The 24276-nt window shown below is 42.3% G+C and overlaps 1 protein-coding gene across 4 annotated transcripts in view; it reads right to left on the reverse strand.

The window, feature by feature from the left end:
• Positions 1–4848: 4848 nt before the first annotated feature.
• The window catches only part of MTA3 (metastasis associated 1 family member 3), a 124652-nt gene continuing 105224 nt past the window's right edge, over positions 4849–24276 (reverse strand). For 2 of the 4 annotated variants that reach the window (XM_082217555.1, XM_082217556.1), the window contains 2 exons: positions 20951–20978; positions 5216–5354 (listed from right to left, as the gene is read on the reverse strand). In XM_082217555.1, coding sequence (XP_082073681.1) covers positions 5343–5354; positions 20951–20978 — 40 coding nt within the window. In that variant the 3' untranslated portion in view covers positions 5216–5342. Of the gene's footprint in view, positions 5355–20950; positions 20979–24276 lie in introns of all 4 variants that reach the window. The other 2 variants (XM_082217554.1, XM_082217558.1) reach the window with 2 other exon arrangements.

Genomic DNA, 24276 nt, shown 5'->3' on the forward strand with positions numbered 1-24276 from the left:
CTCAAGACCCTCAATACTGGCCAAAAATGTTATTGTGCATTTAGTCATCCTCACTGATCACATTTTCACCCTGCAGACCTGGCTCATGGCACTGTTCCTTCATGAGGACAGCCATAACTAAGAACTATAAACAAGGTCTCTGACTTAGATGTTCATTTGGTACTGTTTCTAAGTCAGCTTTATGTGTGTGTTTTGTACTTAAAACTGTAGCTGTTCTTATTGTGTGTTTGTAAAGTGCCTTGAATGTAAAATGTGATACAGTGGTGCCTCGCAAGACGAAAAGAATCCGTTCTGTGATTCTCTTCGTCTAGCGGTTTTTTCGTCTTGCGAAGCAAGCCCATTGACGGATTAGCGGATTAGCGCTCTTAGCGCTATTAGCAGCTTTTAGTGGCTTTTAGCGGCTTATCTGCTGATCAGATCAGCGGATAAGCGGCTTAGCGGCTTAGAAAAAGGGGAGGAAGGGGGGGGAAACCGCAGGAACTTCCAAGGCATTGTTGTCTTGTGAAGCAAGCCCATAGGAAATTCATTTTGCGAAGCACCTCCAAAATGGAAAACCCTTTCGTCTAGCGGGTTTTCCGTCTTGTGAGGCATTCGTCTTGCGGGGCACCACTGTACATAAATTAATAAAATAATAATATCAATTAGCAAAGCAAAGCCAGGCTGTTCAAGGAAGATGGTATTCAGATGCCTAAAGTGAAATGGGAGGCCCCCAAACATTTTGCTGAATGTGGGGAGAAAGACCCAATTGCTGATGCAATTGTGACATGTTGTATTCCTCACAGACATATTCTGTACTAGTATATGTCTTCCAGTTTCTTTAAAATTCTCAGAAGTTTTCCTGAATTATTCTCCTTCAATTTTGGTTTTTCTCAGTTTCTCACTTTTCCAGAATAATATTTGGTTCTGCCCATTTCCACATCAGTTTGTGATTTAAAACCAAAAGCAAATATTTATGAACATTCAGGCATATTCTAGTGCAAATTTCCTCTAATATACATGTTTTCGTATGCAATTTTGCCTAATAAACATTTTTTTTTTTTGCAAAGCAAACTTCCCTTGTATAATGCATTTTTGTCCACGATTTTCACTAATATCAGCAATTTGATGCACACTTTACCCCAGTATATGCACAGGGTATATGCGCTGCTTGGCTAGTGAAACACACTACAAGATTCAGAGAAGCGCAGATTTTGAAGGAAGGCTGTGTTTCAAAATGAGTTCTGTCCAAATAAACTTGGCAGAGGTTAGAGTCAGAATGAGCACATAGAACCTTTGGAAAGACAAGTTTAGAAGCCAGCAATCCACTTCATGTGATCAACTCTTCTGAACTCCCTTGTCTGTGGCTAGAAAAAGAATGTGATGCCTTTTGACTGAACAATTGTTGACAAGGCCAACATTCGATTATTCTCATAAAGAGTTTCTGCCTGGAGTTCCCATTTAGATCCTCAAGGATTTGGGGAAAAGCATTAACCTTAGGGCTTCATGTATACTATATTTCCATCTAAATGCTAATGCATTCAGTAGGTTTCCCTTACATCACTTATGTATGGCTGGCCTTTCTGTGGCCTTGAAAATATTCCACATTTATTTATAAAATTTATAAAATATCTATATCAGGGGTCAGCAAACGTTTTCAGCAGGGGTCCAGCCCGCTGTCCCTCAGACCTTGTGGGGAGCCAGACTATATTTTTTTTTGGGGGGGGGGAAATATGAACAAATTCCTATGCCCCACAAATAACCCAGAGGATGCATTTTAAATAAAAGGACACATTCTACTCATGTAAAAACAGGCTGATTCCCGGACTGTCCGTGGGCCGGATTGAGAAGGCGATTAGGCCAGATCCAGCCCCCAGGGCTTTGTTTGCCTACCATGATCTATACCACCCTTCACGGGGCAGTTTACACAATAAAAACACAATAATAGGTAACATAGTAACAAACAGAAACTCCCCCAACCATTTTAAAGGCCACGGATTATTTAATTAACCAAAAGCCTGGGAAAAGAGGAGTGCTTTTGCCTTGTGACTAAGAATATGTAATGTAGGTGCCAGGCGAGCCCCGCTGGGGAGAGCATTGCACAAGGAGAGAGCCGCTGCAGAAAGCCATTCTTGTGCGGCTATCCTCCAGACATCTCGTGCAGGAGGGACACAAATAATGGCCTCAGGTCATGATCAGATGATGATGCATCCGGGTTGGCTCATATGGAGAAAGGGGGTTCACGTGGCATCTTCCTTTCAAGCATTCAGTTGATTCGAGGTTCTTCTTGCAGAGTGCAGAGGGAATCAAGCATTTGTGTAACAATGAAGCTTTATTGTACAGAGATATATTTACACGAGTGCCCAACAGTTGTATGCAGATACACACATTACCAAACTTTCCAAACTCTCATCTCTCACTTTCAACTACTACACAACAGTCTTGTACATTTCATTTTGCAGCGCCTTCTGTACATGGGGCTAAATCAGAAGTCAATACCTGTATATAAATTGTTACCCAATCCCAAACAATCAGGCTACTAAGCAAAATGTGTAAATCCAAAGTCATTGCTCTAATGGTTTTGGAATCCCATCATCAGGTGCACTCAGAAGTACAACCAAGGTTTTTTGAAGAAGATATTTGCCCCCCCCAAAAAAAAAAAAACACCCCACTCTTTCTGCATTTTCCAAATGGGTACAATACACTCCATGGCCTTTCTATTTTATTGAAAAATATACATTCACATTTGTAGGCATAAAAACAGGCTGTGGAGGACCCAACAAAGCAGTTCGGGTAACTGAGAATTTGCAACACATTTCCTTATGTAATAATTATCCGCCAAAATTGATTTTTTTAAAAAAATAAAAACAACCCAATACCAATTATGCTTATCATTTTATAGATGGGAACATAATGACAATTGTTGGAGCTGTTGTGCTCTAGCCAGCCTTTTTAAACATCGTTTTGGGAAGAACTGTGATCAAGTTCCACCACAGTAGGAACTCATATCATGGAATACAAAAAGTATAGACATTGGGATATATTTAAAGTGTGTGGTTAATACTAGGACTGTACATCAGATCCAGAACTAAATCAGGCTGATTCAGTTTGTCTTGGAATTTGGCCAGATGGGGTTCATGCAGCCCTGGATCAACCCAGGTCAGATCAGGTCTAACCTGGAGCCATCCCGGTCTTTCAAAAGGGCTGGTGGTCTGGCAGCAAGGAATGGGGGAGGAGATTGGGTAAGGTCCCCAAATGAGTTTGGGGCACAGATCCAAGTCATATCAGGGTGCACAGTTAGTACAGGGGATCTGGAATGAGTCATGAGAGTCTCAGCTGAACCCAAAATTATATCAAGTTGAAAAACTGTGTCCTCCTCTGGCAGAATGGGTTTACAGACTATAGATAGGACTCACAATGAAGCATTGTATATCCTGCAGTACGATGGTTCAGGGTTTCATGCCCACCACCAAGGGCTCAATCAGGACATTTCACTCCCTGTTCCACCAACCTCAAGTTATCCTCTCTTTTTTTAGCTGTCAAAGAGCATGCTCAGTTGACTGCTTATTGCTGTTTTGCCCCTTAGTAGTTTTTTTAAAGGTGGGTTTTTTCTCTACTTCTGCAAATCTCAGATTCATCTAAGCATGCTGGCATCTCCCTCCTCATTCTCAGCGGTCATGTCCTGTGTTTGACATCAGAGGGGGTGATGGTGCTTGGCTATTCCTATGGAGTGATTGTATGGTACTGAAAATGTTTCTGGGATGGTCAACCGTAATAAGTCAGCATCTGTTGTGCAGTTATAAGGCTGCACACACAAAATACATTTAAATCAGATACAACACACACACACACTCCAAATCCCGGGAACACTAGTTTTTTTGTGGAGTTGGAGATGGTAGCTTAAAAGGTAAAGGTAAAGGGACCCCTGACCATTAGGTTCAGTCGTGACTGACTCTGCGGTTGCGGCGCTCATCTCGCTTTATTGGCCGAGGGAGCCGGTGTACAGCTTCCAGGTCATGTGGCCAGCATGACTAAGCCACTTCTGGCGAACCAGAGCAGTGCATGGAAACGACGTTTACCTTCCTGCCAGAGCAGTGCCTATTTATCTACTTGCGCTTTGACGTGCTTTCGAACTGCTAGGTTGGCAGGAGCAGGGACCAAGCAACGGGAGCTCACCCCATCGTGGGGATTCGAACCACCAACCTTCTGATTGGCAAGTCCTAGGCTCTGTGGTTTAACCCACAGCACCACCTGCAGTAGCTTAGTGGTAGCTAAACTACAGTTCCCATGATTCTTTGCAGGATGGGTGTGTGCGTGTGTGATATAAATGTTTGACGTGCCACGGCATGAGTGTTGAGTGATTGTTGCATGCCTTTGTCCCTGTTTGACAATAATTATTTCTTCTGTTTATCAAAACTTGGACACCGTCATCCATCAAGAAAGGGCCTGCCTGTCTGAGCTACTCAAAGTTCTGTAACAATATCAATAAATAATGAGAGACAGAGATTTAATGTTACATTAAAGAAATAACTGTCAGCCCAGCGGTTGCTACTCATAAAAACCACCACGTAAGAAGTACTGCTTCTTTCCAAGATTTGATAGAAAATCACTTTCAGAGATGGTTACTGAGGATTGCTGGACACCTAATTCAGCCAACGTCAGTTTGCATTCAGACTCTTCTGTGTACATGTGTTCTTTCTTTAGCTAAGATTCTCAGTACTTCTGAAAACCAACATGCCTCAATCAGGGCACCCCAAAATCAAGTTAAGACAATGTAACTTGGCATTTGTGCTTCAGCAGATATATCTCCATGCTTGGGGTGGGATAGTGCAATATATCTGGAGCCTCAAAGGGCAGAACCAGAAGTATGCTATAGTATGAATGCATACAGTTGCATTCAGAGAGTTCGTGTTATTGATGGAAGTTTATATGATGTGCCGGGGGAAGCAGCAATGGAAAGTTCATTGATGGTGGGTTAACGGGTTGTCTGGTTCTGTTCTGAATATTATCCATCTTCTGACTTTTTTGACATATTCTCCTTATATCCCGGTTGCCTTACTTCAAGGCATGGAAAAGTTCAAAACTGTGTTTTACTCTTTAATAAAACAAGATGCAGCCTTTAACTGTCCTCATTGTATAAAGACACAGAAAGAACCTTCTCCTGTCCAATTTCTGAAAATTCTTCTTTATAGGGTGATGCTTTCAAAATAGCAACAAAACAGATTTTTCACTGTTGCATCTTCAGCTGTGAATGATTGCTCAAATTCCCTTGAGTCTCTTTGTGAGTCAGAAGGGACTTCACCTTCCTCAGAATTAAAGTGCACGGGGTCCTACAAGCTCTTTTCAGCTGTGATCGAGTAAACTGCTTACGGCGTTTTCTGTATGGGGAGAAAAAGCAGAGAGATGCAGAGGTAAGCAATTTATCAACAGGGATTTATATATTATTTTTATTATAAATACAGACTAGTTATTAAGCCAATCAGAGAACTGAGGATCATTAATGGAGAAAAAGATGGGAGTCAACTAAGATTTACTCAGAGTAGATCCCTGGGAAACGATATACATGACAACATTTGGTCCATTCATTCCAATAGATCTCTTCTGTGTAAAACTTAGTTGAATACCACCCCGGGTTTGGGAAACAAAAGAAATTCACCTGGTTAGAAATTGACTGACAATGCAATCCTATATATTTAGCCTGATCATAGAATCATAGAGTTGGAAGGGACCATGAGGATTATCTAGTTCAACCCCCTGCAATGCAAGAATCTTTCGCCCCACATGGGGCTCAAACCCACAACCTTGAGATTAAGAGTCTCATGCTCTACCAACTGATCAATATTGCCAAGTGGTTTGCACCTCTTGAAGGAGATATGGAACACAAAATCCAGAACAGGAGCACCACCACAGATTTGTTTTGATTATAAATGAGCTCTGCTCAAAATGTGGTAGTCCTTAGTGAAATCTGTTAGCCTCAACTGCTGACTCCCTATAGCAGGCTTCCTCAACCTCCGCCCTCCAGATGTTTTTGGCCTACAACTCCCATGATCCCTAGCTAGCAGGACCAGTGGTCAGGGATGATGGGAATGATAGTCTCAAAACATCTGGAGGCCCAAGGTTGAGGAAGCCTGCCCTATAGTTTTAGCCAAGTCATGCTCCTCACAACATTCTTAAGGGGGCCATCACAGAAGATAAGGGGTGAGGCCCCCTCTGTCCCTGCCCTATCTCAAGCACTGCTCTTGACATTCCTAGCTGGGTACCAGAAACAAACTGACAGTTGTCAGCAGCTACCAGGAACGAAAACCTGAGCCAGAGGATCATTTGACATAGAAGTTATCACTCCAATCCAGCTAAGGAAAGAAATCCACTTGGGCAAGGTTTTGCATGCTTTGCAGTTGTTGGATGAGGAACCCTAAGTGTTGAATCTGATGCACATTTAATTGCTCATCTGAATGCAGATGCCATCTATAGTCTCTGTGCATTGCTTTCAGTGCAATGCACATCTGAGCGAGGATTCAAATGTGCACGCTATCCACACATAGCTGTATTAATTTGCATATAATCACCTTTGCTTCTAAGGGTGCTTTTAAAAAATGAGCATTTTAGTCTTTTACATATTAGCTGGATTTCTGTGTCTGGATGAAGCAGCTAGGGATGTGAGACTTACTCCCAAAGAAAGTGTGTACAGGATTGTGGGCTAACAGTGCAATCTTATATATATTGCACTGTTAGCTCACAATCCTGTACACACGTATATATGTCTGCAGAAGTACCGCAGAGTTCAATTAGGCTTCCCTCTGCATAAATGAGAATATGGTGGCAATTTGAAATTGGTACAAAATTCTAACAGTAAAGAATATGTAAGCCTGTCCACACTGTCTACAGAAAGCAACAAGTTTTCTAGTGGCAGAATAAAATGTAGTTTGAAAGGAAAACATTTTCACTTTAATGAAGGGAGTATAAAAGAAAAGTTCTATACACAAAATTCTGATTATAAATCAGTAAATATAGTATATGTTACAAGGCTGCAAATTTGTTATCATTTTCAGGACTAGTAGTTTGAGATGTTCAAAATATAAGGAGAAATACCCTTTCTATACCAGAGAGAGAGAGAAAACCAAATGTTTAAAATTCCATTCCCTTCTGCCTTCAAGCAAAACAGTTTTTCCTCACGCAAATTTTAATAGCACATAAGTGGGGAATTATGTGAAAAAATAGGCTACATGAACAGATGAAAAATGCTCTTTTATTTATGAATCATTATCTTAATCTTTATGAAACATTATCTTAATCTCCAGGTCCTTTCTGCCCTCCTTCCCTTACATCTCCTTAAGCATCTCACTTGAAATATTATGCTTTTCTGGAATTAATAATACTACACATTAAATTCATGTTATTTGAAGGAAGGAAGGATCAAAGATATTAAAAAAGAATAAAAGACAACACCTTGTCAAAGAAAGAAAGAAACACGATATTTCACTTCATAATTATTTAATTTGGATTGAATAATTTTCATTGATTTTTTAATTTATACCATTCAGTCCAAATTAAATACAAACGGGGCCCTTTTGCATTATTTTATTTCTTAAAGAATTGCACAGCCTGAGCTGATATTCTCTGCTGTTCTTTTGTAAATAATTGTTTAAAATGTATAAACACAGTGTTACCTGTTTCCACATTACAATAGCACCTCTGAATTGCAATCTTTAATGTTTTGCACCCCAAATGTAAACCAGTTTGTAAGATTCTTTACGAGCCCAGGAAAAAAGGCATTCATCATTAAGGTGGAGTGCAGATCAATGCACTGTGAGTTAAGGGTTGCATGATCTTCTATTCCCTCTCTGTGTGCATCCTCCGCACACCCCAAAATCTGTCCCAGAATATTGGGGGGAAACCTAGAACAGATTTGGAGGGCATGAGGAAAGAGGAGAGGAGGAGGAGGTCTGGTTGCACAGAAGGAAGCCCTTGTGCTTCCATTATCCCTTGTGCTAATGGATAAAATCTTAGACTGGGTTCCTTTCCATAAATGAAGAGTATGCCTAGATATGACAAGAGAGATAAAGCAATGTATTGTGGTACATTGTTACAGGACCATCACACATAGTATGTTCTGCTTCATATTATGTTTTTGTATATTTATTTTAAAAATAGTTAAACATATTTATAAGCACACACAAAAATGGAGAAAAGTGAATAAAGCAGGAAGTAGGTTGAGATCTGCTGGTAGTGGGTGATTTGTGGTAGATGAGCAAGCATTGCTGATAGGGCTGTGCATGGTCCCCCGATCAGATTGAGGGCACAATTCAGGTTTTAGATCAGTCCCAGCTAGGGATGATACAAACCTGACCTGACACCCAGATCTGGATTATGATCCAGAAAAAACAACAACAACCCATCTTTGGAAATCTCATTTCCTTGCATTGGGAAACCAGTATGGCTGTAAACCTCTTGCATTTTCTCATGGGCAACCTTCTGGAGACTGCATGCCAGCAGTGGGCGAGACCAGATGCAAAAATAGGTGGCTCTATGGATGTGACCCATACCTTTGTACAGTAGGTTGCATTCCTGAGATGCACAACTCAAGAGGTTTCTGCACACACACATGCACACACACAATGCATACAACAGACCTGAACATCCAGTGCCACCAGTAGCATTTTCCATGCCACGCCATGCTATCAGGAGAGTATGGAAACAACAAGGGTCACTCCAGTTTTAGGGACAGTCAGCACTGAGTAGACCATGATCTACTGCACTGGCCTTATCAGTACTGTTTTTATTTCAAAAAATGGTGCCGAAACTAATCATGAAGATCTCCCTTGTTCTCTTACTATATAATGGCAACGGCGCCCACCTGAGAGGTGCCAGAACTGAGTTCAATTGAGTAGCCGCTGAAGAAAAGCCCTGGGTATTATCATGCTCCTTCAGGCCTTTTCTCACTATAAGGTTCTGGTAATTATCCCTATATCCATGAGAAATAGATCTTAGTGATTCTTAAAGAGATCTTCATTAATCACATAAAGGCACATACATTCTCTGCCTAATTTTTTCCCTGCCTCTTCTGCTCTGAGACTCTCAACACCTCCCTCAACTACTGGGTCCTGCTCAGGACAAACTTCTTAAATACAAACATATAATGAACAGAATACAACAAATGTGTTCACAGGAAACAGCTGTAAACATGGAAAATGGGAATTGCATAGCCTTCCCTTACACTCAACACATTATTTGTTCATTTTTTTATTTTTTATTTTTAAAAAGCTTATGAGAACCTGGTTGTAGCCTTTAATGGCAAGGGAGAGGAAAGATAAAGATGTATCCCATTTTCTCTCTCTTTCTCTCTAAATATATACATATAATTTCTAAACACAAAGGTTGAGGAGGGAGGCAGCCATCTTTAAAATTCAATTTCCTGTGGTTTTGTCACAGAGTGTCTTTTTCTGAAGCAAGAATTCTTTATGTTTGCTAAATGAATTCAATATGCCTAAAAAGAGATACCATCTCACATTGTTATGAGAGACCACCTATTCTAACTGTGGTTTGCCCCGTTGGTTCTCTTGAAAACGTGCCTGAGGAGTGAGGAGCAGAGGAACTGCCTTTGACATTCTAATGAAATGCTCCGTGGATGCGATTCATCGCATCTACGTTGCATTTTGATGCAGAGGTGCATTTGCCTGTGCATGAAGATGTGGTCACACAGATGTCCCTGCTTTAAGATGCAGAAAGCTAATCTGCAAAAACAGACAAGCTATTTGCGCCACATCACTTTGGCTCAGTGAGCCACATCTCACAACTTTCTGCAGTTGTGACTGCAGAAACACACACCTATATACCTGCCCCACAGACAAGACTTCTTCATTCCCCTTGTGTAGTGCAAGTTCCCACATGCCTAAACTAGGACAGATAAATTTGTTTCCCACAATGGGCCTACCACACAGGTGCAAGGGTTTCAGTGTCTAGGTGACTAACAAGATACTGTGCTGTATTTAGGAGTGCTTGAAGAATTCAATTTCTGTAAATTTCAACGCAAAATGACCTGAGCTGCTTCTCCCAGCCGAATGTGCTGAGGATTTTGCATTTCCCTGCATTTTGAAACACAGTTCAAAAAAGACTAAAATGTGCTTACATTAAATTTAGAAATGCAAACACTAAAATAAAGCACAAATGGGCATTGAAATACATTTATGAATTTTCATGAGGATTTTTAAAATAAAAATAAGGCAGTAATGGGATGGAATGGACTTATGAAAGAACTCATGTGACATTGACACAGACCTGAAATAAGTTGATCCTTCCAACCCAAATTGCATCGCTAGTCACCGACAGTTAACATGTTTACTCAAAAGTAAGACCCACTGTATCCAATGGAGTTTATTCCCAGTGTGCATAGGACTGCAGCCTAAAAATGCCAAAACTGAGCCCAAAAATGGCTGGTGCAACCTTTACAGCTCTCTGTTTCAATGTAAATGCAGCACAGTGTTATCTCCAGAAATGTAAATCTATTTTTACTCTAGTACATCTCAATTGCAAGCCTTAACATTTTGCTTCCCACCCCTCTGCATGCTGTGTTGAGCTACATCATGTGAGAGAAAAGTGAGATATAGCAGATGTAACAGACCGGAGGAGGGGAGAGTCTTTCAGGGTAGTTACTACACATTTGTGCATAAAACTGGGTTTTTCTAATTTGAAAAAGGACAGTGTTTTGATAGTGTGGAAGGGGACAGAATAATGGTGGGGTGTAAAAGCAATTGTGAATAGTTCATCCAAATTACTACTATGAGCAGTGACAATGAGTGGGGGGAGGCTTGTATCTCTTCTGTGAGAAGTTAGTTATAACAGTAAAAAAAGCACCTCTTAATGAAAGAGACCTGCTAAGGAATCTTCATATTACACTACTTATGGGAAGATCTTCATAAAGAAGAACTTTAAGATAAAGAAAAATGATACTTTTTTCTATAGAGACACAGAAGTTAACAAAGTGTTCAGGACCATTCAGGACCATTTCTGACTCATATTTGACATGACAAAGACAGCCTGAGTTAAATTCACAGTATGATGCACATATAAGATGATAGATATAGATAGATGATAGATGATAGATAGATTGATGATAGATAGATTGATGATAGATTGATGATAGAGATAGATAGATAGATAGATAGATAGATAGATAGATAGATAGATAGATAGATAGATGATAGATAGATAGATAGATGATAGATAGATAGATAGATAGATATAGATAGATAGATGAGAGAGAGAGAGAGAGAGAGAGAGAGAGAGAGAGAGAGAGAGAGAGAGATATGATAGGAATATCAACTCACTAAGGGCTCTAAGACTCCAGTCCTATGTGCACTTACCTAGGAATAAGCCATAGCTGTCAACTGTTCCTTTTTTTAAGGAAAATTCCCTTATTCCGAATAGGATTCCTCGCAAGAAAAGGGAAAAGTTGACAATAAGCTCCACTGAACAAGTGGGAATTACTTCTGAACACACATGCAGAGAATGAGTGTGCTATAAACACAATCTGAGCAAGCATGTTTTGAATGGTAAGGTGGAGAAGTATTTGTGCTTGCAGTCAGTCACTGCTGGAACAGAAAACCTGATGAAGTAGAATGTGCACCTTCCCACATGTGTAAGCAAATCTACGAGGAGATATTTGGTTGAAAAATAATGTTGGTGTTGCACTTCTGTCATTAAGTCCAGCTTCATTTTTGAACAGTTTGATTGCATATGAAAGAAACCCAAAATGTAAATTTCTGTATTCAGAACATTGCAATTATGCATCGATCATCAAATGATCATGAAGGATACAATATTAACCCCACTAACCTGGAAGTAAGTCCCATTGAATTCAATAGGACATTTCTGAGTAGGCATGGCTAGGAATGCACTGTAAATTATTAGACACACACACACTGCATGAAGGAACGATACATACAGAAAAAGCATGGGTACGATTACTGTATATAAAAGAAATGATTTCTAAGCACCCACCCACACACTTTTAAAGCAGCTTCAGATATTTGACATTTGAAATTGACAGCTGTATGTAATTGAAGCTATACTCAAGAGTTGACCCACTGAAATAAATGCCTAATTTCAATGGGCTCAACTCTGTGTATGACTTCATTGGGAACAACCCAAGAGCTATAACTGCATTAGTTATATCCAGTCTCCAACTCTCCCATACATTTTTGCATGTAATACTAAGTTTTTGGAAACTTTCACCAAATTAATCACCTCCCACAGCCCACTCAACCAATTCCCTTTCTTAGCTCTCTGCTGCCTTTTGCAATGTTTAGCAAACATCAATCTTGATGCTGTTAGTAAGCAGAAGACTGGCTTCTGAATATTTATAGGAGGGTTAGCTTTCCTATTATGAAATAAACATAATAATGAATTGGGAATAACTTGTAAGAGACTATGTTGATTATGTTAATTATCATTTTCCTGTACTGAATTGCCATTCTGCATTTTCACCACACACTTTCCTAAATAGACTCTCTAACCAGAACCACATTCCCTTGTGAGCTGAATACCTTGGCCGCTAAAGAAAGGTTGCACAAGAGACAGCTGAGGAACTCATCTTGATGTTCACAAGTCATCGCATGCAAATCAGAAGCAGGTCAACAATGTGTTTGTTTGGCTTAATGAGTTTTAATAATTTCAAACAAAATGGCCAGAGCTTGCTCAGTTTGGGAACATTTGTTTTAAAATGTTTGTGATCTGTTTAAGACAGGGCTTAAGTGCAAATAATTAAATACTTGTATTTGAAATTACTTTTTTTGGGGGGGGGAATATTCATGACATTTGCATTCATCAGTATCAGAGGGACCGGGGATAATTTCACTTGCATTTTAATGAGAAACTACCTAAATTTGCATGGGACGCGGGTGGCGCTGTGGGTAAAAGCCTCAGTGCCTAGGGCTTGCCGATCGAAAGGTCGGCGGTTCGAATCCCCGCGGCGGGGTGCGCTCCCGTCGTTCGGTCCCAGCGCCTGCCAACCTAGCAGTTCGAAAGCACCCCCGGGTGCAAGTAGATAAATAGGTACCGCTTACCAGCGGGAAGGTAAACGGCGTTCCGTGTGCTGCGCTGGCTCGCCAGATGCAGCTTGTCATGCTGGCCACGTGACCAGGAAGTGTCTGCGGACAGCGCTGGCCCCCGGCCTATAGATGTGAGATGGGCGCACAAACCCCAGAGTCTGTCAAGACTGGCCCGTTCGGGCAGGGGTACCTTTACCTTTACCTTTTTACCTAAATTTGCACTTCTCAAAACAATATGTGGACCAAAACAAAATTACAGTATCCTTTCAAAGGTGCATTGCTCTGAATTTTGTGGTGCAGTTCTCCAGCCAAGCAACATGCACAAAAATGCAAACATCAGTAAAAAAAAACATACAAAATGCATTATATTAGACAAGGATATTTCCGCAAATCTGCATCTTAATCAAAGCTGCACACCAAAATGTGTGAGAAGTCTGTGAGAAGTCTGCCCTGCAACATGAATGAATTATAATAAGGATTTGCTAAAAATTCTGCGAATTGTTGCAGAAATATGGCAAACTGAATTTAAGGCTGGGAAATGTAGAAACTGGGAGTAATTGAACTGACAGCTCTGCATTAGGATTGTTGAAAATCCTTATGGTAGTGCTTGAAAAAGATGGTTCTTACACTAAATCAGGCTATTGGTCTATAAAGCTCAGTATTGCCTACACTGACTGATAGCAGTTCTTCGGGGTTCTAGACAAGGGTCTAGTCCAACTCTTCTTGGAGATGCCAGGGGCATTTTGCACAAAACCATGCATCCTACCACTGAGCTAGAACCCTGTCCAACTCTAGAACATGTACAATTCTATAAAATTTAAGTTTTATTGAGATTGGCCTCAGAATCGTCTATTTAACACCAGCGTGACACGCTCTGATGATGGCTGTAGTGCCATCAAGTCTGGAAAGCAGCCCACAATCTGAAGCAAATCCCATCAACATCTACTCAAGAAACCCTTTCCCCAGTGTCTCTTTGTTCGGAGCCTTATGGAGTGCCATAAGCAGAGATTTCACACGAAGGGGGTCAGGCAGTGGGGAAGTAGAAACGGCAAGGAAATGTCCTATGAGGCATGATTGGTCTCACTGCAAAGGGTCTTGCAGATGACAGTCTGAGTGGCTTACAATTTATGATATTCTAAAGCAAATGCCCCAGGGTGCTGCAGGAAGGCCAGAGCATTATGGCAAGAGGATGTTGCATAAATGAGATGCTGCTTTGCCAGCATCGGGGAAGCTCATTTTCCCTCCCAATAATATTCTGCAGACCCAGCATCAATATTTATGCAAGGAAACTACTCTCTGTAAACTATCAAGTATTTCTGGGAACTTCAAGCCATCTTCATTTTAAAATACTGGAGTGCTGTCATTCCTTGTGGCATCTGTGGCACAGAGCACCTGCATATGATAATTCTGGTAACCAATGAGGTGTAATGGTTAGACTGTCAAATCTCCCGCAGGCCAGCCACCAATTCTCAGAATAACCTACCTCACAGGTTCTTGCTGTGATAACACGGAAGGAAGAACCACACAATCAGCTTTGAGCTCCGTGGATATCAAACGTAAGAATTTTATAAAGCAACCTCCTGATTAGATTACTGTAATGCATCGTGACTAATTTACCGACTGAGCTTTTGCTTGGGACTGTCCGGAAACTGCAAAATACAGCATCAGAGCTTGTGGTTATCACTGCTGGAGGTCCTTCATGAAGTATTGGAAAACAATGCAAAGTTGATTTCATGAAAAAAATATTTAATTTGCTTTTATTTGTTAAAAGTTAAAAATTGTATTGTTCAGCTATTTTATTCTCTGCCATATAGATAGATAGATAGATAGATAGATAGATAGATAGATAGAGTCAGCGGCGTAGCGTGGGTTATCAGCACCCGGGGCAAGGCAAGTAATTTGCGCCCCCTAACCCGGGGCAAGGCAAGTAATTTGCGCCCCCTAACACCTAACCATGGTCATTAATACGCCAAGACGCGCGTCTTTGGGCGTCGCGGCGCAGCCTTCTCGGTCTCCCTCCCCGGCCCGGCTAGTCCCGACGCGGCTTCTTTCTGGCGCGGGGAGGAGGCTTCTTTCTGGCGCGGGGAGGGGGCGGCTCTGGGGCCAGTGCGTCGGCCGGCCTCCGGCGCGGGTGGGGGGGCCCCGTCGGGGCGGGTGGGCGGTCTTGGCGCGCAGGCACTAGAGCGCCGCCGATGGCGCGTTTGGCGGGCTGCGCGCGTCCAGACAGCGACCCGAGCCTGGGCGGCGTGGCGCTTGGTGCCGGAGCCTCCGCCCGCAGCGCCCCGTCGGGAGACCCAGCCGGAAGGAGCCTCGAGCCGGCTGTCGGACGCGGTTGAAGCAGCCAGGGCGGCATGGCAGGCGGCGGCGGCTCCTCGGCGACTCCACGCGGCCAGCCCAGCGCGCTGGCCGAGCCCCACAGGCGAACGCTGCCCGTCGGTGAGGAGGGGCTGCCTGGCAACTCCGGAGGCAGCGAGCACGCCCCCCAGAAGTTGCGCCCGGTGCGGCTGGCACCCCTGGCACCCCCCACGCTACGCCACTGGATAGAGTGGTACCTCAAGTTAAGAACTTAATTCGTTCTGCAGGTCTGTTCTTAACCTGAAACTGTTCTTAACCTGAGGTACCGCTTTAGCTAATGGGGCCTCCCGCTGCCACTGTGTAATTTCTGTTCTCATCCTGAAATAAAGTTCTTAACCTTGAGGTACTATTTCTGGGTTAGCGGAGTCTGTAACCTGAAGTGTCTGTAACCCAAGGTACCACTGTATACACACACACACACACATATATAAAATACACACACAAGCTAAGACAGACTATTGGTCTATCTAGTTCAGCACCATCAACACTGATTGGCAACAGCTCTAGAGATGATGCCAGGGACTGAACCTGGAACCTTTTGCATGCAAAGCTTGTGATTTAGCGCTGGACTATAGCCATTTAATGGGAGTATAAAGGTACACAACACAGCACATAGTTAAACTATGTTATTTCTCACCAAAAGATATGGGGATGCCCACCGATTTAGATAGTTTTATTAAAAGAGGATTAGACAAGGTGAAGAAGGCTATCAGTGACTACTTTTCACAATGACAATTTATTACTTCTAGTATCCTCTGAATGGCAATTGCTGGGGAACGCCATCACTTGCTGCTGCACTCAGGTCCTGTTTCTTATTTCATTATTAATCTAGCATCCAGATAGGAATTGTGCCAGGTCATTGGAGAGACACAGTGGACAGATTATGCCTCTCTCTCCCAACTTGACTTTATTTTCTTTACATGTGAAGCTGTGGGTAAGCTTTTTAGCGGACCTTGATTAAAAGTTGGCAGGGTCAACTGAGAAGCCGACTTTGAGGAGGCAGTTCATCCTGTGTATCCCATTGCTTAGGCATTTAGAAAAATGGGTGCATGGGTCAATTAGCTATTTTAGACCCAGTTTTTGTTATCACCATTGCCTTCTGCACAGAGAAAGCACCTAGAATTATAAAAACAATGGAGGAAGGGAAGAAGCAAAAGCAAGTTCATATACTGAAGTCAAAGAGGCAGCCTAGAATTAAGATTTGCAGCTTCAATTTCTAACAGAAGAATCCAATAAAGGAGCAGGTACTTTTAAATTAAAATCATTACATCTGTGCCATATTTTAATCTTGAATTTAAACACGGCAGTGTTCAAAGCTACTGGACTTTCTCTTGGTTCACTGTGACACTGTTTATTATCTAGCCTCTTGGTTCTTTATTATAGCTTAGTGAATACGTCTGAAGGGTTTACCCTTCCTGATTACTTGTACAGTGAAGTTTGCCTGGCTGCAAAGTAATTCTAATCCCCTCAAGTTGCACAAAATTACAGACACAGCTTGGAAACTTTTTTCCAAAATATTTTGCAGTGTTTCAAGCACTAAGTTAAGTCATCTGCAGTTTCCCACACTAGGCTAACTAGCTGAACCTCTGTGACTAAGCAACTATATAGATATTGGTATAGATTATTAGACAGTACCACAAAAGCCCTCCTGGATTGAACCTGGGACCTTGTGCATGCAAAAAAGATGCTCTACACTTCCGGGCTGGCGCCATCAGTAATGGCGGATTCCCTCTGATCCGGAGGGACTGGCTCCACGGAAAACGGGTCTGTTCCGCTACGGCGAAGCGGGGACCCTTTAAAAAATCACAGGCGGATGAAGCCTGTGACCATGGGACTCAGCAGGCACCTTTCGCGCCCCCCCCCAATTCGTAAAGGAACCCAATTACGGGCTCCGGAGCGAAGAGGGGCTAGTGGCACGGTGCTGAGAGTCAAGTGCTTTTTCCGTGGAGCGAAGCCGCACAGCCGTTTCCGGAGAGCGCTACCTTTTTCCTGGGACAATTTGGCTACAAAAACAACTACCCGTGAGCAGATCAAATTTGGACAATTGGACTTTAAACAACGATGTGTGAGTAGAACGGAAAATTGGATTAAGAAATTCCTCTTAATTTGGCACTGAAGCGGGAAGGTCTAAACAGGAAGTCAGCCTTCTGTTTCTTGTAGATAGATTAAAGCAAAGACATGGCAAACTAGAGCTTAGAAAATCATATGTAAAGGATCAACTTTTATCATCTAAAACTACTGAACCCCCTTCGGATGCAGGAGAAGAGGGGGGATTTTTTCCGGATTGTTTAAACCTGCAGAAGAGAGTGTAAAGAAAAGTAATTTTCCACCGTCTTGAACCTGGGAGCGGCGTGTCAGGACAGACGTATTTGGGAAGTTCATTGACTATAAACAAATGTTTTTGACAGACAGTTAAATGAAGAGAAACATAGTGATTCCATTGTTCTCTTTCGCATTTTAAAGGAACAAATATTGACAAAATATCCTAAAAAGGGAGGGAGATGTTCAGGGCTCCATTCAGCAGAATGAGCAGGAGAACCCACAAATGCAGCAGGGCTGGCTTGCCACATTTTGAAGTAAGTGGAGAAAAGAAATACATGTTATCATCTAAAAAGCCCCCACCTAAAGGTTCATTGTCCAGGTTCTAATATCAAACTGCACCACTGACCCAGTGCTCATTTCCCTGTGTTGCTGGCTCACCATAAGTTCTGGAGGCTCTCTAACCCTGTTAGAGTAAAAATGGCTTCTGTAGTATTTGTTTCTTCCTCTTTGCCCCACAATCCTCTTTCCTGGTTGGAATCCCTTCTCTGCTGTTGGCTGCCTAGACTCTGATATAGCCCCAAATCCCAAACATGCCCTCATAATCAATCCCAAGAAATTCTCACCAACATCAGCTTGCTACTGCACAGTCTCCGAGTGCCCCCCAAATGCTGGAATCGTCATGAAAACCCTTAAGCCATCATGGCTTCTCAGTTTGTCACGTAGAGCCTCGAATTCCCATCTTTGTTAAGGTACACTAACCAGAAATGACTCCACTTTGGGAGAAGCGGAAGGAAGAGAAAGTTGGTGACTGAGACTGCCTTCTCCTCCTCCTCCACCGCCACCTCCATTGCTGCTGCTCCTGGGAGTCTGAGAAGGTGGGGTTGGGGGAAGAGGGAGGCAGACAGGCAGACAGGCCAGCTGGCTGGTATAGCAGCAGCAGTAGCAGAAACAGGAGGAGGAGGAAGGGAGAGGAAGGCGACAGGGACCCCGCCAATGTTGCTGTTCCCACCAAGGGAGGCTGCAACTCTCCGGCCTGTAGGGGAGCCCAGCCAGCCATCCAGCCGGTCATAATGACTAAACAAACCAACCCCTGTGTTGCAAAATATGAGTCAGCAATATCAAAAGCAACACGATGGCCAGAAACAATAACAATGTGAACAACTTTATGGAATAATTCAAAACATAAAAACTAACAAACTAAAGTCTCTTTTCTGCTTACAAGTGTTGAACTAATTGGCTGGTGAAGAATTCAACGAAACAGTAGTTGTTATCCAGAAAGACTGTTCAGCAGAGTTCAGAATTGGACATTTGCTGATTATACAAAGCTTCACATCTTGCTCTGCGCCCGGTAAAGTCTGGCACCGTGATTCATTTAAGGATTTTAAGAGACTTTAGTTTGTTAGTTTTTATGTTTTGAATTATTCCATAAAGTTGTTCACATTGTTATTGTTTCTGGCCATCGTGTTGCTTTTGATATTTCTGCTCCAGCCGGTCATGCGAGATAAAAAACTGGAAGGAGGTCAGGCTTGAAGAGAAGGTGGCAGCTGGATGGGCAAGAACAGGCCCTGGGGGTGATGGGGAAAGGTATAGCTGGCTGAAGGTTGTGGGGGACAAGGAGGTTATGGGGGTTGGGGTGGGTGCTGGAGCTAGATGGGCTTCAGAGGGTTGTCTGTATCATCCAAAACTTTAATAAAAAAATTCATAGAATCATAGAGTTGGAAGAGACCACAAGGGCCATCGAGTCCAACCCCCTGCCAAGCAGGAAACACCATCAGAGCACTCCTGACATATGGTTGTCAAGCCTCTGCTTAAAGACCTCCAAAGTAGGAGACTCCACCACACTCCTTGGCAGCAAATTCCACTGTCGAACAGCTCTTACTGTCAGGAAGTTCTTCCTAATGTTTAGGTGGAATCTTCTTTCTTGTAGTTTGGATCCATTGCTCCGTGTCCGCTTCTCTGGAGCAGCAGAAAACAACCTTTCTCCCTCCTCTATGCGACATCCTTTTATATATTTGAACATGGCTATCATATCACCCCTTAACCTCCTCTTCTCCAGGCTAAACATGCCCAGCTCCCTTAGCCGTTCCTCATAAGACATCGTTTCCAGGCCTTTGACCATTTTGGTTGCCCTCCTCTGGACACGTTCCAGTTTGTCAGTGTCCTTCTTGAACTGTGGTGCCCAGAACTGGACACAGTACTCCAGGTGAGGTCTGACCAGAGCAGAATACAGTGGCACTATTACTTCCCTTGATCTAGATGCTATACTCCTATTGATGCAGCCCAGAATTGCATTGGCTTTTTTAGCTGCCGCGTCACACTGTTGGCTCATGTCAAGTTTGTGGTCAACCAAGACTCCTAGATCCTTTTCACATGTACTGCTCTCAAGCCAGGTGTCCCCCATCTTGTATTTGTGCCTCTAGTTTTTTTTGCCCAAGTGCAATGCTTTACATTTCTCCCTGTTAAAATTCATCTTGTTTGTTTTGGCCCAGTTCTCTAATCTGTCAAGGTCGTTTTGAAGTGTGATCCTGTCCTCTGGGGTGTTAGCCACCCCTCCCAGTTTGGCGTCATCTGCAAATTAATGTGCAAAAGGAAGGGGGCAGCCGTGATGATGATGTAGAATAGAATGTCCCTATTTTTATCTGAGGAATGTTGGAGGGTATGCTACTGAATTACTTAGCTGGGGAACCAGCCCTGTGAACATTTCATTGCCTAACAGTCAGGAGGCTTTGCAACCCAAAGAAAGGAACCCAGCCCGGTCTGGATGGTACAGTTTGGAACAATGCAATTGTCTATATATGTCTACTCGGAAGTAAGCCCCACAAAGGGGCCTACTCCCATGCAAATGGGTACAGGATCATTAAGATCCTGATCTGGAGCAATAGGAAAAGGTGTCAAAGCTGCTGTTTAAACTTCATAAACGCAAACCCACTGAATCTCTTATTTCTTGGGATAATTGCTAAAACACTTGTAATATCCTCCCTTTTTCCACTGGGTCAATTAAAGAGAAGCAGAAGAGGATGAAGTGGTACTTAAGACCTATTTCCACGCCCCCACCTTCTAGAGGGTTCCAGATATCTCAAATAAAAGCAGGAAAATTATTAGCACAAAGCAGTATTACAGACCCAGGAAGCCAATTGTTTGGGGATAAAAGGTACCTTGAGAATTACAAATGGTTTCTGCAGTGTGGTGAGACTACTGTGAGCCCTCTTAAGTGAATTACTAGCATCAAAAGGTAAAGCTGTGCAGACTTATAAAATGGAAGGTCATGTTGCTGTTTTAGTGAATATGCTCCCAGTGGAGTAGGCACTTACCGTGAGAAGGTTTCTAACTGCTTCCGCACTGAAATGAAACAAGCATTGAGTCATTCAAGAGTCGTTCTAGACACAAATATGCTTATTGGCCCACTGAAGGAAAGTCTTCAGCAGGAATGGGGAACTTGTAACCTTCAAGGTGCTATTGGACTCCCATCTCATCAGCCCCAGCCAGCATGGCCAGTGGTCAGGAATAATGGGAGGTACATTTCAACAACTAAAGGGCCATAGTTTCCATATTTGTTGGCTACTGGTCATGCTGAATGAACCTGATGGGAGTTGGAGTCCAACAGCATCTGTAGGAATACAGATTCCCCATCCCTGGTCTACAGAAACAACTGGCTGATTTATACACTGCGCAGCCAATCATTTTCACATGTTGCTCAAAACAGAAAAATATTAAGAATGATGAATCTAGTAGTAGTATATTTAACATAGAAGAATGGTAAATGTTTCAATCCTAAACTCATTTGCTAGGGAGCCAAACCCCACACAGTAGGACTTACTTCAGAGCAAACTTGAACAGTATTGTACTGAAGGTTACCAAAGCAGGGATATATATATAGATATATATTCATATATCTGAATCCCACTTTTTCCAGCACATGAGCTGTTCAATGCTTTTTAACAATGATCAGTGAAATATTCCGCATGGTCTCAACAACTTATGAACACCAGCTATGGTTTTGTAGACCATGAGAGGAATCTTCAGCAGAGCTGGGGTCAAACTGTTCATCTGGACAAGAGGCAAATGACTAACTTTTATTTGTTTGTCCTTGTTTGCATCCTGTACACATAAGTCCATTCTCCCTGCTTCAGAGCACTCAAAATTTCACCAAAATATATGTAAATATGTCCTTTAAATGACTGCATTTCACTGCTCTGTAGCTATGCTCTTATCACCTTTTCCCTAAAGTTCTGAAAGGTGGGTAACTATTCTGTCTCATATGTGTGTGTCTTCTCTCCCCATCCACCCAGATTCCTCTCACCTGCCCAAAGCAATTCCCAGCAACACTATTTAATTAATTTATTTTAAAAACAACTACTTAAATCCTTTGGCTGCTTTTTATGTTAAGATATAATAAGATATTTTCTGGAATGATGGGTAGTTATCACCTGAGTCAACAAATTGACTCAGGTGGTAGCTACCAATGAGACCTTGGCATTAATAATAGCCCATGTCCAACATAATAAGCCTATATCAATCATAACTGAAAAAATGTAGTATTTAGGCTGTAATCCTGTACCTATTTCCGGAAGAGTAAATTCCCTTGAAGTTAATAGGACGTACAAGTAGACACATATGGGATTCCATTGCTAGTAATCAGAAGTAGTGCAATACGTAGACTGGCTGCATGGTTCACAGGGCAAGCACATTTCTGGGAGCACACCAATGGTCAGGGCTGGCCAATCCATGAGGGAAGATGAGGCAACTGCCTCAGGCAGCAGAATCCACAGGGGCAGCAGATCCAGCCTTCAAGGAATGCAGAGTCCATGGCCTTTGTTGTCACAGCTCCTTGGAGGCCTGATCTGCTACTTCCTTGGCAGCCCCCCTATCCCCAGTGCTGCCTCTACAGTGGTCTCCTGGTGAAAAAGAGGCTACTGCTGGTCTCCTCCAATGTAGATTGATTATTTTTGGGGGGCCCTTGTTCTTGAAGTAGATCTTCACTCACTCGTTCTTCCCTAGAGGGAGCGGGGCATTTTGTGGTTCACCTCAGGTGCCAAAATGTCTTGGGCCATCCCTGCCAAAGGGACGTCATTGTTTCTGAAAGCAAACACGTAAGGTGCATGTCCTAGGTCCAAGAGGCAAGACCAATCAAAGCTTTTAGGATCATCTACAATGATATTTGAGGGTTCAGTTCTGTCATTTCCTATACACGTCTACTTAGAAGTTAGTCACATTGAGTTTAACGGCCTTAACAGGTAAGTGGGTATATTTATTTATTTCACAAGATTTATATTCTGCTCGGCTGTAATAAAAGCTCAACAGAGCTTCCAAAAATATAAAAGAACAAAATTATCAGAAAAATACATTTGAAAAACTATTTAAAACATTTTTAAAAATGTTTTAAATCATCCATAAGCTAAAAACCAGATTAAAACACATGTCAACATGTCTGGATTGACTTGCCTAAACAAATATGTTTTGAACAGTTGCCAAACGAATTATGGTATAGGACCATTGCAGCCTAAATGTAATACTCTTCGATTTAACCTCATGGTACACTAAAGTCTGCTTTAAGTGGGTAGCTCTGTGAAGGACTATGATGATGGCTCATAACTGTCTTAAAATAATGGTGTAATGTTGGGAAGTCCAGTCCATATTTTACATATGTTTCAAATCACCAGGATCTGGAGCAATTTTCCAGTCTAGGTCTTACACAAAGCTCGAGAGACTAGACCCAAAAGCAGCTGAAGGATACCGATTTATGGCAGGCTTCCTCGTGCATAATATTGATTTGGATTCGTTCTAAATGTAAGGCAAGAGTCACCTAACAAATCCCATCAACACAAGCCATGCACAAGATCTGCAGCCTGCATGACAGGGCTTCCTCCCATGCCCCAAACAGTGTCCCCAAAATGGGGTCATGGAGGGTTCAGGAGAACCCTCAGAGCAGTGGTGAAGGTGGTTCGGGGGTTGGGGTTGTTTTGTCTGGCAAGCTGCAATCTTTCCCTGATTGGATGTTTGCCATAGCACAATGCTGAATTCCAGAATTTCAGTGTTTTGGCCACCATTCTTCATGCAAAGAGTACATCATACATATGGTGTTGCCAGCAGATGACCTTAACAGAGGAAGAGAGGAAGCTGCCTTTGGCCCATCTACATCAGTATTATCTACATAGACCGACTGATAGAAGGAAACATTCTCAACCCTACCTGAACATGCCAAGGATTGAACCTGGGATCTTCTGCATGAAAGTAGATGCCCTACTACATATTACGAAGTTACTAAGCTATAACTCTTCAATCCCTACCAACTCTGCTGGTCTAAATTTGCTACGTTTATTCTGTATGTATGATATTTATTTTATACATACAAATTACAAATTTATGGCATTTTTTAAAAGGCATAATATGGTTCAATCATGCAACTGGCTTCATCATTCATTTTCATGGTAATGGTCCTTGCATTATGAAGTTTAAACAAATCCAAGCTGTCACTCAGAGTCACATTGCTCCTGAAGTTCTGGCTAATGCAATATGATTTTTTCTATATTCTTTGGTTATATAAAAACCAAGAGTGGCAATTTAGCACAATGAAGCCAATTTTAAAAACATAGTCATTCCCTGCATTAAGCTAAAAAAAGACATTTACAAAAGAACC

Source organism: Podarcis vaucheri (genome assembly GCF_965113315.1).
Source record: "Podarcis vaucheri genome assembly, chromosome: 3".
Taxonomy (NCBI): Eukaryota; Metazoa; Chordata; class Lepidosauria; order Squamata; family Lacertidae; genus Podarcis; species Podarcis vaucheri.